At 33.0% G+C, this 19975-nt stretch overlaps 1 protein-coding gene across 1 annotated transcript in view; it reads right to left on the minus strand.

Moving 5' to 3' along the window:
* Positions 1 to 6624: 6624 nt before the first annotated feature.
* Positions 6625 to 19975, minus strand: part of LOC143735406 (uncharacterized) — a 73078-nt gene continuing 59727 nt past the window's right edge. The window contains exon 12 of the mRNA XM_077225525.1: positions 6625 to 7698. Coding sequence (XP_077081640.1) covers positions 7622 to 7698 — 77 coding nt within the window. The 3' untranslated portion in view covers positions 6625 to 7621. The remainder of the gene's footprint in view (positions 7699 to 19975) is intronic.

Below are 19975 nucleotides of genomic sequence, written 5' to 3' on the forward strand. Positions count from 1 at the left end.
TAATTGTGATTGTCAAAACATTAATTTTATTTTTTAGTGACAACATGTTATAATGTTTACATGGTACAGTTACTGAGGCTACTGTTTGTATTATTGCTTAACACAATTTTCATGATTTCAATTAAATTCTTGGATTTAATTTCAATCTTGATTCAATATTGACTCATTTGGATAAATATTAGGTAGGCTACAGTAGATAGCCTGCATTTAATTTTTTTTCATGAAAAAATATATCTCACATAATGCTGTAAACATACAGAGAGAAATTAAATATAATGCATACCATATAAATATAATAATAATATAAATATAAAAATGTAATATGCCGTAATTTTCATTATAATAACAATTATATAATGACAAGTAAACATATATTAAAATATGTAATATAGTGCACATATTTAGCAAAATACTCCTCTCTATAGCTATTTTCTTATAGTCAACTAACATTAAATGGCTTTCCTGAGGTAAATGTAACGTTCTGTGACATAATTGTTCTCCTGCAGTGTTATTGACCTCTTTCCGTGGTTGAAAAACACTGATTGATCGAAAGTACGTATACCTTTCGGTGGGTTGTACTGTATCTTTAATAAAAAGTAACAGATGATCTGTTTACTTGAACTGAGGCGCGCGATCTGTCACGTCATTTACAAGCACCAAAACAAAATTGTCTGAATTTCGTTATAAAACCTGAGAGCTGATATTTTTTCATATCAAAAGTAACCTGCTCTGTCTAGTCTGTCGGTGTCAGTGTCCTCTTTGCTCCGCGATTTTTCTCTGCGTGAGAAAATGGATGTGTGGCGCGAGACCGTGTGAAAGTGTCAATTGCGTGAGTCTCAAGCTGCTGAATGCGTGAGAGTTGGCAGCCATGCGGGGGATAAATAGTCGGCAGCGTTCCTCCTTCCGCCGTGCTTCTTTTCCATGTGAGGATTGTTTACATTAGACTAGAGTGCACACTGCATTCACACAGTGCTTATACATGTGATGTGGGGATTGTTTACATCAAAGTGCGCACGTGTTTTGCGCAGCATATACGCATTGTTTTTTTAAGCGGTTGATGGAAAATAAGCTGATGCGCGTTCTAAAAATCTAAATTTGGATCTATTATTTTTCACGGTATTTCGAAGTCCCCGCGATAACAATATCGTGCATATTCATTACCGCGATTTATCGCATTACCGAATACCGGCACATGTCTAGTCACACCATAAAAGTATAAATAAATGTTTACCAGCTCAACAAAAAGTCATCCGTGTCAGCGTCGGTTTTCAGTCCCAGATCTCCCTGAAGCTTCCTCCAACGGTCAATAGTGAACCCTATATTTATCCTACTTAGAGTCCGGCGTTCTTCACATTTTCCTCTACAGACTTTCTCTTTCTTTCAAACTTTTCAGTAGGGGCAAGCAGGGGCCGCTTGCCGCTGTTGTTTATTTTTTTATCCATTGCTTTATCCATTGCTGATCTGATGCTACTTAGCTAGCTACCATAGACTGTCAGCTGCTTGCTCGCGCAATTTCATGTCGCAGGAGGGGGGCGGGGTCGGGTGCGGTGGGGTGGAGACGCGAGCGCCAGGCGGAGTTTCAAGTGGAGCTGGTGATTGGATGAGAGCAGTTGACCAATGTAAGCTGTCTGGCCGGACAGCTTACATTGGTCAACTTCTCTGCAGCTGTACACCCAATAGAGTGAATGAATTTTTTTCATTCTTTTTTCTCTTCATATTGTTAGGATTGTACTGTAGAACCATAACCAGCATCTAAACAAGGTTATTAATAATGAACAATCTTTGAAATCGTAGACCATAGCTTTAACAGTACTGTACAGTAAGAAAGACATTTCCCTTCCCAGGAAATGAATATTTCTTAGAATTAATAAACAATTAACGCTTAGTGTCCACAGGGCAAACAGGTGGGTTGAAGTAAAAATTAATTTTACTACATTAAGTTAATTATATTAACTGATCCAAATATCCATAATCAATTATAACCAGTTATTATTGATTATTAATATTTCATAGAGCTGATTTGCTACACAATTTTATCTGATATTTTAGGTTATACTGGTGTGGAGCACTTTTATCACGGATGGATAGGCTCTGATAGACTTCCAAAAACATATACCCATTGACTCCCATTATAAAGTTTGGAAGAGCCAGGACATTTTTAAATATAACTCTGATTGTATTCGTCTGAAAGAAGAAAGTCATATACACCAAGGATGGCTTCAGGGTGAGTAAATAATGAGCTAATTTTTGTTTGGGGTGAACTATCCCTTTAAATCTGCGATAAGAATAAGATACGAATTCTTTAGCTGCACTTGCTCGGACAGGGAAAGGATGTTCCTGTGTATCACTGTTCAAACAGCGAGAAAGATTTTATCACACTGAACATGACAGACAGTACAAACTCCATCAGACTGTCACAATGAAACACTGTCAGAATAATTTTACCTTAGAATATTGAGATTGAAACAAATGTTGCCAAGTAATTACAATTTATTTCAAAATTATGATAACAAAACAGGACTGTATTTGTTGTCACATTCAATCTGATGAATCCCTCTCAGACTTTCACTTTACCCACTGTCAGCTGAATGCAGAAAGCGTTTAATGTCACAGAATGACCGTCTCACCGTTTACAGGAAGAGATGTTCTCGCTCTGACTGAACATGTGCGGTTCAGATCCATTAGCCGAAATAGAGAAGGGAAAGCCATTAAAAGTGAGACGATCAGCCAGTTTTTAAATGAGTCAGAGAAAGCAGCAAACCCTGTAGGCTTGTAGTTTTCACACTGAGTATTATATCATTGTGATTTCAAACAGAATTACATAGCAAGTTGTGAAAGACTATCAACTTCATATAAACGAAAGAGTCAGATTCCGGAATCCACCGCCGCTTCAATGTACATATATATATATATATATATAGGCCTATATATATATATATATATATATTTTTTTTTTTTTTCTTTTGAGTGATTTATAACCAAGTTATTAATCAATAATCAACATTCTTTTCCTTCTACATATTAAATGATTTGAATGACTTCTTAAAGCATTTATTTGATTTGACTTTTCATCTTCAATCACTATAAGTGGTGCATGCACGGTAGTGGTGAATGTTGTCTGCACTTCTCATTGAGAGAAAGAACATGTTATCTGGATGTTTTGTAAAAATAAAACTGTTCTATTTATAGTTCGAGCTCGACCAATTTCAACCATTAAGAAGCTGTGTGTGTGCGTTAGTATTATTTGTTACAGATCAGTATTGGTGGACAAACAACTGGCACTATTGGTGAGGTGAACACAAGATGAAATGACCTGTTGTTCCGGACAACCCAGTCTCATATAAAAATGTACCCTGACTACGTTGGTCCAAAGTGCAAAACGTAGAGGGGTTACAATAATGGCCCTTAAATTGTATGACTGTTAAATTTTTTTGCTTATTCTTATATTGTTTTCCGTCCGAGTACGGGAAAACTGTAATTGCTGTGTCTGTGCCACATTTATTTATATGTTGACTGGAGTAAGATTTTAAATAATTTTTAAATTCAGTTTTATATTGTTTTTATAATGTTACACTTCATATCTGTTACTCTATTAACATAATACTCGTCTGACTTTTTACAGCTTTGATTTTGTGTGATTGTAGACAGCAAGTTTAAGTAATATGCTTTTTATAATATGTTTGACCACAGCAGTATTTCTATAACCAGTGAATGTGCAGTTTTATGTAAATAACAGCAGTGCCAGATTAATATTCATGTTCAGCATTGATCAGTGTCTTTAAAGCTGAGATCACATGACCTTTGTTACACTTTTATTGTAAAAAACAAACAAACAAAAAAACAGAATACAACTACTTAAGTTGACATTCTTTTTAATATTATTTTCATTGAAATTGTAAATAATATAGTTCATTATTAGGTAATCAATAATTACTTAATGAGATAATTAAGAACTAATAGTCAAGTCAAGTCAAGTCACCTTTATTTATATAGCGCTTTTTACAATACAGATTGTATCAAAGCAGCTTCACAGTGATAACATGAAAATAATATAACAGAGTTTGTTTCTAAAAGAATAGGTAATTATGACAAATTATAAAAAATAACTAATTAAATTAATTACTAATCACAACATTAACGCGTCTGAGACGTTAGCAATTGTCTTTTTTTACTCTCAACGTGGTCATAAAATGCATCACTAAAACTCAAGGGTTACCTAGTCACTCTTCAAGGACTACTAGTGATCTGGACCATTATTTTAAAGTAAAATAATATGTTTTTCACTTTAAAATAATGGTCCAGATCACTAGTAGTTCCTGCATAGTGACTAGGTAACCCTTGAGTATTTATTGATGCATTTTATGACTGCATTCAGAGTAAAAAATTTGACCGATTATGTCTCAGACACACGATAATGTTCTTTATAATTAGTCAGTTAGTTAACAGTTAATTATGAGGCTTATCTCATTAAGTAACTATTGATTACCTAATAAGGAACTATCTTCTAAATTTGATATTACTTACTGATTAGTTAAGCTTGTTTCTATATTAGTTAATAGTAGTAGCTGAAGTGTTAATGTAGTAATACTCATTAGTCCTGCATTAGTTCCTGCATATTTACTTATTAATGACGGACCATTATTCTAAAGTGTTACCGAAAAACCTATTGGATAAAGCAAAGACCAAATTTGATGAACAGGTGAATAGCAATTTTTGGTCCACTGTGGTTTGCCCTGTGGCAGCGCTACCAAGACAATTCCCAACTAGCTTCCGGACAAGCTGGTGCCTAGATAACACAGTTCTGTGACCTCTGCTCTGCGGGACACCTCAGAGGTGTCAGCCGTACCATTGATGAAGAGATGCTTCTGCCTATCAGTCCATGTGTGGAAATGAACTGTTTATCTATTCCTAGCCAATCAGAATCATTCACCCTGACGTGATGACGTAGTTAGTGACGTGAAAGAGTATAATTGATGTTGTTCTGAGACTGTACGCCAGAGCGGCCTAGCTCTGTCTCTGGCCTAGTCTTGAAGTTGACTTCTGGCTGATGAAACTGCAAATATATCCTCATTCAAATTTTCTTCAGTGTATTATACTTCTGACTCTTGTCTTTAACTGACTGCACTTCTGACTCTGACTTTCTGTGTTCATTCATCATATCTGATCCAAGAGTCTTTAACTGTAAATTCCCCAACACTACTGTACTAAATGTATGTAATACATTATAAGTTATACATTCGACATATTATTATGTGTCTTATAAGTGATGATTTGTATTATTTTGTTAAGTCTATTCAGACATGCAATTTTTTTTTATTCAGTGAGGAGAATGAAAGTTTATCTAGTCTTCTAGATAAAGGGCTTCTTATCCCCTGCACTGTATCTGAGCGTCTGTGTAGAGGCCTTAAAGGTGCAGTAACTAGTTGTTGAACATGAAACGGTGCAAAACATTCAGCTTTTATATTTTGTTTTGTCAGCATATTTTGTTTTCTCAGCACGTGATTGGCTGTTTGCTACTGATGTCTAAACTCCTAAACTCAGGATCAAAGCCTGAGTTGACAGAGAAAGTTGATGATCAGCATCATGTTACCAAAAAGCCTGGTTGGATTGGTTTGGTTTTGTGAACTTGGAACTAATCCTGTAATCCTGAATTTGTTCAACTACCATCATGGTACAGGCCCCAGGTCAAGACCAAGACCAGTGTGTGTTGAAACCAAGACAACAAGACCAAGACTTTTGAGGGGTTGCGATAATTGAGATCAAGACAAGAGCACGGCAGGGCTAGACAGAGTCGAGAACAGACCAGCTCTTCTTAAATGATTCTAAAAGATCCACATTTACTGCCTGAGAAATGTCTTATATTTAATCAATAGGATAAACAACATCTACAGCTGTGTGCACAACAATCCCATCAGCAACCAGTCACACATCACTCCGTCAGACAGAGGGGGTCATAGGCCCCTATTAGTGATATGATGACATCATTTTAATTTAGGGGTGAACTATCCCTTTAAATATGTTTGTCAATCCTCTTTTTAACGCTTCAATCACGTTCTGATCTCAGACTTCTGTTAATCCTAATATATAATCCTATATAATTCCTGATATTTAAGTAATACACAACCTGCTTTCAAAATAAGGCACTTAAACACCACTGTTATGGAAACTAACTAGAATTGCAATGGCTATTAATTGGACACAAATTACGATAGTAATGAGGGAGGTTTTTAATACAAAAAGTGTATAAATTTGGGTTCTTTCCTCGAAGCTTTTTTTTTTCTTCGAAGCTTCTACTGCCACCTGGTGTTTAAAAAAAGGAAGTGCATCTATTGAATCTTTTCATGGCAGGGGAGGAAAATGCAGAACTTGAATTGTAATGAAAAAAAACTTTTAATAACATGCCAAATTTGATCACAAAACAATTATTATTATTACCAAGTTCAGCTGGTTGAACAACATATGATCTTACAGTCCCATTTCATCTCTGGGTGTTTGTGATTATGATTAACACAACTAATATTTTAAGGTATTTTTTTTAACTATATAAGTTCAGATTTAATGTACTCTGAAGATTTGATTGTGTACATAGAGTACATATGGAAGGAAGCAACACATTTCACACAATTTTACCTTTTTATTATTTATTAATATTGTACATATAGGTACATTGTTTATGATTTGCATGTTAAAACAGCTGTTAGGAAGCAAAATAAGTGTTTCTCCACTAGAAGACATATACAATCAGAGGCATGTATATATCTAACATGAACATGTATTCCTCAAGCAGATGCTTTTATCAAAATTAATAAAACAACACACAACACAATGTGGTTATAGTGTAACTAAGTTCTAGGATTGAACAAAGGCATTTTCCATCTTTTTTTGCTATAAGTGCAACAAGAGTAATAATTCTTTTTCTTCTTATTATTATTACAAGTGCAACAAGAGTCATTTTAAGTGCTTCAGCATGAATACAAATAAATTCAGATCACATTTACAATTTGACATTCACATCTGATTGAAAGATGAACAAATTCACTGCAGATCGGACTCTTATTTAAGACTGAAGCAAAATAAGGCACACATTTACAATTTCAATGAAAATAATATTAAAAAGAATGTCAACTTAAGTAGTTGTATTCTGTTTTTTGTGTGTTTTTTTTACAATAAAAGTGTAACAAAGGTCATGTGATCTCAGCTTTAAAGACACTGATCAATGCTGAACATCCACATTAATCTGGCACTGCTGTTATTTACATAAAACTGCACATTCACTGGTTATAGAAATACTGCGGTGGTAAAACATATTATAAAAAGCATATACTTAAACTTGCTGTCTACAATCACACAAAATCAAAGCTGTAAAAGTCAGACGAGTATTATGTTAATAGAGTAACAGATATGAAGTGTAACATTATAAAAACAATATAAAACTGTTTGATAAACACATTTCCCTGTTCATCTAAAACCAAAGAAGCTTTTTACATGCAAGTTGAACAGCTCAACAGACACGGCTTCATTTCTCACTTTAAGGCTCATATAAGCAGAAATATGTTTTTGTTGTTGTAGCTGGAGCTGAAATGTTGATGATGTCAGAGTGATTGACACTGGTGGGCGTGTCTTATCTCTTTAAAAGTAAACTCGTCCCCTCCTGTTCATTTACTACATCCAGATCCTCTTCATTCAGCAGCGGCATCTCTATAGAGTGAAATGAATTAAAGCGAAGCATTGTCATTTCTTGCTTCTAACAAAAGACAGAACAATGTCTAAAAGCTGCAGTGTGTGACAGTGTGTACAGCAAACAAGCTAAAAAACAGAACTAAGGATTTATAAGCTACCGAACTGTAAAAGCCAGCCTTTAAGGAGACAAAAGTGGATACAGGCAATAAGACATGAAGCATCAGCAGGAACGATGGGTAAATTTGATCAAATAGTTCATATTAAACAGTGAATATTAAAGTGGACGAAAACCAATTGGCCCAAGCTACAGCTTGCTAACACACATAGCTAATATTAGCTTCCTAATAGCCAACTTGTCCCATCATTTTAGTAATCATCTGCACCCCAGCTTCCCTATATCCTTCATAAAGCTGAGGCTATATGTTCCTTGATTATTATTACATGACTTAAGGGTTGAAGGAATCTTAGCTATGTGTTTTGATCTTTGTTAAATTATGCTGTTTCCTGGTGATTCGATCGCTAGTTGTAGATTATTCGGTTGGATCATTTCTCCAACAAAAGGAAGGTAAAGAAAAGGGGCACTGATATAGACCAATAAAATATTGTTTCTCAATATATCTTCTCCTCTCTAATTCACATGGAGTGAGAAATAATCCTTTGACATGTTAAAAATAATATCCTGTCGCTGATTGCGTTCCCCTCCAGTGGCCGTAAGTTAGTTCTCAGAGTAATATGACACGTTGTACTCGGTCTCAAGTGCCTTTATCCACTTTAGTTTCCTTGTTGAAAGCTTATAAAAACTTAGTTCTATTTTTTTAGCTTGTTTGTTGTACACACTGTCACACACAGCAACTTTTATACTTTGTTCTGTCTTTTGTTAGAAGCAAGAAATGACAAGGAGGCAGTGTAATATAAAGTCAATGGAGAGGGTTGGATTGGATTCCAGTGGACGTGGTTTCAGATAATGAACATAAGATATCTGTCTCTAAGATGATCAACATATGATGATATCTGTCTCTAAGATGATCAACATATGATGATATCTGTCTCTAAGATGATCAACATATGATGATATCTGTCTCTAAGTTGATCAACATATGATGATATCTGTCTCTAAGTTGATCAACATATGATGATATCTGTCTCTAAGATGATCAACATATGATGATATCTGTCTCTATGATGATCAACATATGATGATATCTGCCTCTAAGATGATCAACATATGATGATATCTGTCTCTAAGATGATCAACATATGATGATATCTGTCTCTATGATGATCAACATATGATGATATCTGTCTCTATGATGATCAACATATGATGATATCTGCCTCTAAGATGATCAACATATGATGATATCTGCCTCTATGATGATCAACATATGATGATATCTGTCTCTATGAGGACCAACATATGATGATATCTGTCTCTATGATGATCAACATATGATGATATCTGTCTCTATGAGGACCAACATATGATGATATCTGTCTCTAAGATGACCAACATATGATGATATCTGTCTCTATGATGATCAACATATGATGATATCTGTCTCTATGAGGACCAACATATGATGATATCTGCCTCTATGATGATCAACATATGATGATATCTGTCTCTATGAGGACCAACATATGATGATATCTGCCTCTATGATGATCAACATATGATGATATCTGCCTCTATGATGATCAACATATGATGATATCTGTCTCTATGAGGACCAACATATGATGATATCTGTCTCTATGATGATCAACATATGATGATATCTGTCTCTATGAGGACCAACATATGATGATATCTGCCTCTATGAGGACCAACATATGATGATATCTGCCTCTATGATGATCAACATATGATGATATCTGCCTCTATGATGATCAACATATGATGATATCTGTCTCTATGATGACCAACATATGATGATATCTGTCTCTATGATGATCAACATATGATGATATCTGTCTCTATGAGGACCAACATATGATGATATCTGCCTCTATGATGATCAACATATGATGATATCTGCCTCTATGATGATCAACATATGATGATATCTGTCTCTATGATGACCAACATATGATGATATCTGTCTCTATGATGATCAACATATGATGATATCTGTCTCTATGAGGACCAACATATGATGATATCTGCCTCTATGATGATCAACATATGATGATATCTGCCTCTATGATGATCAACATATGATGATATCTGTCTCTATGAGGACCAACATATGATGATATCTGCCTCTAAGATGATCAACATATGATGATATCTGCCTCTAAGATGATCAACATATGATGATATCTGCCTCTATGATGATCAACATATGATGATATCTGTCTCTATGAGGACCAACATATGATGATATCTGTCTCTAAGATGATCAACATATGATGATATCTGCCTCTATGATGATCAACATATGATGATATCTGTCTCTATGAGGACCAACATATGATGATATCTGCCTCTAAGATGATCAACATATGATGATATCTGCCTCTATGATGATCAACATATGATGATATCTGTCTCTATGATGATCAACATATGATGATATCTGTCTCTATGATGATCAACATATGATGATATCTGTCTCTATGAGGACCAACATATGATGATATCTGCCTCTAAGATGATCAACATATGATGATATCTGCCTCTATGATGATCAACATATGATGATATCTGTCTCTATGATGACCAACATATGATGATATCTGTCTCTATGATGACCAACATATGATGATATCTGCCTCTATGATGATCAACATATGATGATATCTGTCTCTAAGATGATCAAAATATGATGATATCTGTCTCTATGAGGACCAACATATGATGATATCTGTCTCTAAGATGACCAACATATGATGATATCTGTCTCTATGATGATCAACATATGATGATATCTGTCTCTATGAGGACCAACATATGATGATATCTGCCTCTAAGATGATCAACATATGATGATATCTGCCTCTATGATGATCAACATATGATGATATCTGTCTCTATGATGATCAACATATGATGATATCTGTCTCTAAGATGACCAACATATGATGATATCTGTCTCTATGATGATCAACATATGATGATATCTGTCTCTATGATGATCAACATATGATGATATCTGCCTCTATGATGATCAACATATGATGATATCTGTCTCTATGAGGACCAACATATGATGATATCTGTCTCTATGAGGACCAACATATGATGATATCTGCCTCTAAGATGATCAACATATGATGATATCTGCCTCTAAGATGATCAACATATGATGATATCTGTCTCTATGATGACCAACATATGATGATATCTGTCTCTATGATGATCAACATATGATGATATCTGTCTCTATGAGGACCAACATATGATGATATCTGTCTCTATGATGACCAACATATGATGATATCTGCCTCTATGATGATCAACATATGATGATATCTGTCTCTAAGATGATCAACATATGATGATATCTGTCTCTATGAGGACCAACATATGATGATATCTGTCTCTAAGATGACCAACATATGATGATATCTGTCTCTATGAGGACCAACATATGATGATATCTGCCTCTAAGATGATCAACATATGATGATATCTGCCTCTATGATGATCAACATACGATGATATCTGTCTCTATGATGACCAACATATGATGATATCTGTCTCTATGATGATCAACATATGATGATATCTTCCTCTATGATGACCAACATATGATGATATCTGCCTCTATGATGACCAACATATGATGATATCTGCCTCTATGATGATCAACATATGATGATATCTGCCTCTATGATGATCAACATATGATGATATCTGTCTCTAAGATGATCAACATATGATGATATCTGCCTCTAAGATGATCAACATATGATGATATCTGTCTCTATGATGATCAACATATGATGATATCTGCCTCTATGATGATCAACATATGATGATATCTGTCTCTAAGATGATCAACATATGATGATATCTGCCTCTAAGATGATCAACATATGATGATATCTGCCTCTATGATGATCAACATATGATGATATCTGCCTCTAAGATGATCAACATATGATGATATCTGTCTCTATGATGACCAACATATGATGATATCTGTCTCTATGATGATCAACATATGATGATATCTGTCTCTATGAGGACCAACATATGATGATATCTGTCTCTAAGATGACCAACATATGATGATATCTGTCTCTATGATGATCAACATATGATGATATCTGTCTCTATGAGGACCAACATATGATGATATCTGCCTCTATGATGATCAACATATGATGATATCTGTCTCTATGAGGACCAACATATGATGATATCTGCCTCTATGATGATCAACATATGATGATATCTGCCTCTATGATGATCAACATATGATGATATCTGTCTCTATGAGGACCAACATATGATGATATCTGTCTCTATGATGATCAACATATGATGATATCTGTCTCTATGAGGACCAACATATGATGATATCTGCCTCTATGAGGACCAACATATGATGATATCTGCCTCTATGATGATCAACATATGATGATATCTGCCTCTATGATGATCAACATATGATGATATCTGTCTCTATGATGACCAACATATGATGATATCTGTCTCTATGATGATCAACATATGATGATATCTGTCTCTATGAGGACCAACATATGATGATATCTGCCTCTATGATGATCAACATATGATGATATCTGCCTCTATGATGATCAACATATGATGATATCTGTCTCTATGATGACCAACATATGATGATATCTGTCTCTATGATGATCAACATATGATGATATCTGTCTCTATGAGGACCAACATATGATGATATCTGCCTCTATGATGATCAACATATGATGATATCTGCCTCTATGATGATCAACATATGATGATATCTGTCTCTATGAGGACCAACATATGATGATATCTGCCTCTAAGATGATCAACATATGATGATATCTGCCTCTAAGATGATCAACATATGATGATATCTGCCTCTATGATGATCAACATATGATGATATCTGTCTCTATGAGGACCAACATATGATGATATCTGTCTCTAAGATGATCAACATATGATGATATCTGCCTCTATGATGATCAACATATGATGATATCTGTCTCTATGAGGACCAACATATGATGATATCTGCCTCTAAGATGATCAACATATGATGATATCTGCCTCTATGATGATCAACATATGATGATATCTGTCTCTATGATGATCAACATATGATGATATCTGTCTCTATGATGATCAACATATGATGATATCTGTCTCTATGAGGACCAACATATGATGATATCTGCCTCTAAGATGATCAACATATGATGATATCTGCCTCTATGATGATCAACATATGATGATATCTGTCTCTATGATGACCAACATATGATGATATCTGTCTCTATGATGACCAACATATGATGATATCTGCCTCTATGATGATCAACATATGATGATATCTGTCTCTAAGATGATCAAAATATGATGATATCTGTCTCTATGAGGACCAACATATGATGATATCTGTCTCTAAGATGACCAACATATGATGATATCTGTCTCTATGATGATCAACATATGATGATATCTGTCTCTATGAGGACCAACATATGATGATATCTGCCTCTAAGATGATCAACATATGATGATATCTGCCTCTATGATGATCAACATATGATGATATCTGTCTCTATGATGATCAACATATGATGATATCTGTCTCTAAGATGACCAACATATGATGATATCTGTCTCTATGATGATCAACATATGATGATATCTGTCTCTATGATGATCAACATATGATGATATCTGCCTCTATGATGATCAACATATGATGATATCTGTCTCTATGAGGACCAACATATGATGATATCTGTCTCTATGAGGACCAACATATGATGATATCTGCCTCTAAGATGATCAACATATGATGATATCTGCCTCTAAGATGATCAACATATGATGATATCTGCCTCTATGATGATCAACATATGATGATATCTGTCTCTATGATGACCAACATATGATGATATCTGTCTCTATGATGATCAACATATGATGATATCTGTCTCTATGAGGACCAACATATGATGATATCTGTCTCTATGATGACCAACATATGATGATATCTGCCTCTATGATGATCAACATATGATGATATCTGTCTCTAAGATGATCAACATATGATGATATCTGTCTCTATGAGGACCAACATATGATGATATCTGTCTCTAAGATGACCAACATATGATGATATCTGTCTCTATGAGGACCAACATATGATGATATCTGCCTCTAAGATGATCAACATATGATGATATCTGCCTCTATGATGATCAACATACGATGATATCTGTCTCTATGATGACCAACATATGATGATATCTGTCTCTATGATGATCAACATATGATGATATCTTCCTCTATGATGACCAACATATGATGATATCTGCCTCTATGATGACCAACATATGATGATATCTGCCTCTATGATGATCAACATATGATGATATCTGCCTCTATGATGATCAACATATGATGATATCTGTCTCTAAGATGATCAACATATGATGATATCTGCCTCTAAGATGATCAACATATGATGATATCTGCCTCTATGATGATCAACATATGATGATATCTGCCTCTAAGATGATCAACATATGATGATATCTGTCTCTATGATGACCAACATATGATGATATCTGTCTCTATGATGATCAACATATGATGATATCTGCCTCTAAGATGACCAACATATGATGATATCTGCCTCTATGAGGACCAACATATGATGATATCTGCCTCTAAGATGACCAACATATGATGATATCTGCCTCTATGATGACCAACATATGATGATATCTGCCTCTAAGATGATCAACATATGATATCTGCCTCTATGATGATCAACATATGATGATATCTGTCTCTATGATGACCAACATATGATGATATCTGTCTCTATGATGATCAACATATGATGATATCTGTCTCTATGAGGACCAACATATGATGATATCTGCCTCTATGATGACCAACATATGATGATATCTGCCTCTATGATGACCAACATATGATGATATCTGCCTCTAAGATGATCAACATATGATGATATCTGTCTCTATGATGACCAACATGATATCTGTCTCTATGATGATCAACATATGATGATATCTGTCTCTATGATGACCAACATATGATGATATCTGCCTCTATGATGACCAACATATGATGATATCTATGGCAAGCCGTTTTAACATTTAATCATTTTAACCTACTAGTCTCTATTTTCATGCTACTAGTATTTATTTTTTAGATACTAGTATCTACTCCATTAAGTACTAGTACTTATTCATTAGCTACTATTGCTTATTCTTTAGGTACTAGTGCCTTTTCTTTAGATACTAGTGCTTATTCTTTAGGTACTAGTACTTATTCAATAGATACTAGTACTTATTCATTAGATACTAGTCCTTATTTATTAGATACTAGTACTTATTCATTAGATACTAGTCCTTATTTATTAGCTACTAGTACTTATTCAATAGATACTAGTACTTATTCATTAGTTACTAGTACTTATTTATTAGATAGTAGTACTTATTCATTAGATACTAGTACCTATTAAATAGATACTAGTACTTATTCATTAGATACTAGTACTTATTCATTAGATACTAGTACTTATTTCGATAGTCACTAGTAACTATTCTTTTGTTACTAGTAACAAAAATTTTTTTTTGCCATTGACTTCTATGGAGATCTGTCATTTAGATATCAACTATTCAGTTCTGACTAGTATCTATTTCAATTGTGACTAGTACATATATATTAGATACTGGTAGATATTCTTTAGATACTAGAACTTATTCATTAGCTACTAGTACTTATTCAATAGATACTAGTACTTATTCATTGTATACTAGTACTTATTCATTAGATACTAGTACCTATTCATTAGATACTAGTACCTATTAATTAGATACTAGTGCTTATCAATTAGCTACTAGTACTCATTCAATAGATACTAGTACTTATTAATTAGATACTAGTACTTATTCATTAAATACTAGTACTTATTCAATAGATACTAGTGCTTATTCATTAAATACTAGTACTTATTCAATAGATAATAGTACTTATTCAATAGATACTAGTATCTATTTATTAGATACTAGTATTTATTCCAAATGTTACTAGTAAGATTTTTTATTTTACTAGTAAGATTTTTAATTGAACTATACAGTGGCCGTTCTGACTAGTCATAACATAAGACTAGTAAAAAAGCAGTTGTGACTAGTAAGATAAGAATAGTTACTAGTAACATTTGGAATAAATACTAGTATCTAATTAATAGGAACTAGTATCTATTGAATAAGTACTAGTATCTAATGAATGAGTACTAGTAGCTAATTGATAAGTACTAGTATCTAATTAATAGGTACTAGTATCTAATGAATAAGTACTAGTATCTAATGAATAAGTACTAGTATCTATTGAATAAGTACTAGTAGCTAATGAATAAGTACTAGTATCTAAAAAATAAGTACTAGTACCTAAAGAATAACTACCAGTATCTAATATATATGTACTAGTCACAATTGGAATAGATACTAGTCAGAACTGAATAGTTGATATCTAAATGACAGATCCCCATAGAAGTCAATGGCAAAAAAAAATTTTTGTTACTAGTAACAAAAGAATAGTTACTAGTGACTATCGAAATAAGTACTAGTATCTAATGAATAAGTACTAGTATCTATTGAATAAGTACTAGTATCTAATGAATAAGTACTAGTATCTAATGAATAAGTACTAGTATCTATTGAATAAGTACTAGTATCTATTGAATGAGTACTAGTAGCTAATTGATAAGTACTAGTATCTAATTAATAGGTACTAGTATCTAATGAATAAGTACTAGTATCTAATAAATAAGTACTAGTATCTAATGAATAAGTACTAGTATCTATTGAATAAGTACTAGTAGCTAATGAATAAGTACTAGTATCTAAAAAATAAGTACTAGTACCTAAAGAATAACTACCAGTATCTAATATATATGTACTAGTCACAATTGGAATAGATACTAGTCAGAACTGAATAGTTGATATCTAAATGACAGATCCCCATAGAAGTCAATGGCAAAAAAATTTTTTTGTTACTAGTAACAAAAGAATAGTTACTAGTGACTATCGAAATAAGTACTAGTATCTAATGAATAAGTACTAGTATCTACTGAATAAGTACTAGTATCTATTTAATAGGTAATAGTATCTAATGAATAAGTACTAGTATCTAATGAATAAGTACTAGTAACTAATGAATAAGTACTAGTATCTATTGAATAAGTACTAGTAGCTAATTAATAAGCACTAGTATCTAATAAATAAGGACTAGTATCTAATGAATAAGTACTAGTATCTAATAAATAAGGACTAGTATCTAATGAATAAGTACTAGTATCTATTGAATAAGTACTAGTACCTAAAGAATAAGCACTAGTATCTGTTGAATAAGCACTAGTACCTAAATAATAAGCACTAGTCGCTAATGAATAAGTACTAGTACTTAATGGAGTAGATACTAGTATCTAAAAAATAAGCACTAGTAGCATGAAAATAGAGACTAGTAGGTTAAAATGATTAAATGTTAAAACAGCTTGCCATAGATATCTGCCTCTAAGATGATCAATATGGCAAGCCGTTTTAACATTTAATCATTTTAACCAACTAGTCTCTATTTTCATGCTACTAGTACTTATTTTTTAGATACTAGTATCTATTCCATTAAGTACTAGTACTTATTCATTAGCTACTAGTGCTTATTATTTAGCTACTAGTGCCTTTTCTTTAGATACTAGTGCTTATTCTTAAGGTACTAGTACCTTTTTAAAGATACTAGTACTTATTCATTAGATACTAGTCCTTATTTATTAGATACTAGTACTTATTCATTAGATACTAGTCCTTATTTATTAGATACTAGTGATTATGTATTAGTTACTAGTACTTATTCAATAGATACTAGTACTTATTCATTAGTTACTATTACTTATTCATTAGATACTAGTACTTATTCATTAGATACTAGTACCTATTAAATAGATACTAGTACTTATTCATTAGATACTAGTACTTATTCATTAGATACTAGTACTTATTCATTAGTTACTATTACTTATTCATTAGTTACTATTACTTATTCATTAGATACTAGTACTTATTCATTAGATACTAGTACCTATTAAATAGATACTAGTACTTATTCATTAGATACTAGTACTTATTTCGATAGTCACTAGTAACTATTCTTTTGTTACTAGTAACAAAAAAAATTTTTTGCCATTGACTTCTATGGGGATCTGTCATTTAGATATCAACTATTCAGTTCTGACTAGTATCTATTCCAATTGTGACTAGTACATATATATTAGATAATGGTAGTTATTCTTTAGGTACTGGTACTTATTTTTTAGATACTAGTACTTATTCATTAGCTACTAGTACTTATTCAATAGATACTAGTACTTATTCATTAGATACTAGTACTTATTCATTAGATACTAGTACTTATTCATTAGATACTAGTACCTATTAATTAGATACTAATACTTATCAATTAGCTACTAGTACTCATTCAATAGATACTAGTACTTATTCATTAGATACTAGTACTTGTTTATTAGATACTAGTACTTATTCATTAGATACTAGTACTTATTCAATAGATACTAGTACTTATTCAATAGATACTAGTATCTATTATTAGATACTAGTATTTATTCCAACTGTTACTAGTACGATTTTTTATTTTACTAGTAAGATTTTTAATTGAACTATACAGTGGCCGTTCTGACTAGTCATAACATAAGACTAGTAAAAAAGCAGTTGTGACTAGTAAGATAAGAATAGTTACTAGTAACATTTGGAATAAATACTAGTATCTAATTAATAGGAACTAGTATCTATTGAATAAGTACTAGTAGCTAATTAATAAGTACTAGTATCTAATTAATAGGTACTAGTATCTAATGAATAAGTACTAGTATCTAATGAATAAGTACTAGTAATATTTAAAAAGATACTATTCAAAATTGGAATACTTACTAGTCATAAATTAATAGATGATATAAAAACAGAATAGCTACTAGTATCTATTAATTTGTAGATATCTTCAACCTCATAAGGAACTAGTAAGGAAATATTAGGAGATATCTTCTTTCAAGCAGATTATTACATAAACATGAGTACTCTCAGCCATCCAATCAGAGTTCATATGGTAATGCAGGCTAAACTATGGCAATAGAAGAAGCTGATTGGTTAAGGGGAGAAAAGATGCGTTTAATATGACTTTTACATATAGACCATACTAAAGACTTAACTGCCAATAATAAAATCCAAACAACCGGTTCATAATTACCAGCCAAACAACCACAATCCAGAGATTGTGACTTTTGGAGAGCATTCATAATTCACATTAAAAAATTTGGATAGTCTGCGTCTGATATGCGATTGAATGTCAAAATTAAAGTAGCATGCACCAATTAGGCTACATGCCTATTCATTATTATATTTTTTATACTGCTCACTCGCACACAGGTCTGCAACACAAGATTTTCATAAAGGTAATAACTTGTCATTTTGGTCTGCTTGGGTTATTTTACGACAGATTTGCATCGGCTTGATTTGTTTTCTTTTTCTTTTTTTAAATCCACCATGACATTAAATGGGCAACTGCGAGCAGGACTTTATGTGTGTGTGTGTGTGTGTGTTCCGAAAAAAGAAGATAAGCCTTTAGAACAACATAAGGTGACTGAGTTACTATAGTTCACATTTCCAATACGTTTTTTTATTAGTCTATTCAGCAATAGTGTAAAAGGCCGGTAAATAAAATACAACCTTAACATTGTAAACACTACATGTAGGCTATGCGAATTTTACTTCCCCTTACTTTATGACAAAGCCAATAAATGGTATTCAGAAAACAAGATTTAAAAAAATAAGTAGCCATGTAGGCTATAATAAAAAATATACAGTAGCCTAAAGCCTTTTGTGCTCTTTATTACAAACAAGATTTAGCCTATTTAAACGCCAAGGCTAAACGAATTTATTTGTATCGAAACTGAAATTGTACGCACGTTGGGTTCGCGCATCTCTCATTCGGTCCAAAAGTTTCCATATTTGCAATGTAGGCCTAACATTTGCATCTATTAATATTTAAGTC

Source organism: Siphateles boraxobius, unplaced genomic scaffold (genome assembly GCF_051911475.1).
Source record: "Siphateles boraxobius isolate OS27281-9 unplaced genomic scaffold, OSU_SipBor_1 13, whole genome shotgun sequence".
Classification (NCBI taxonomy): Eukaryota; Metazoa; Chordata; class Actinopteri; order Cypriniformes; family Leuciscidae; genus Siphateles; species Siphateles boraxobius.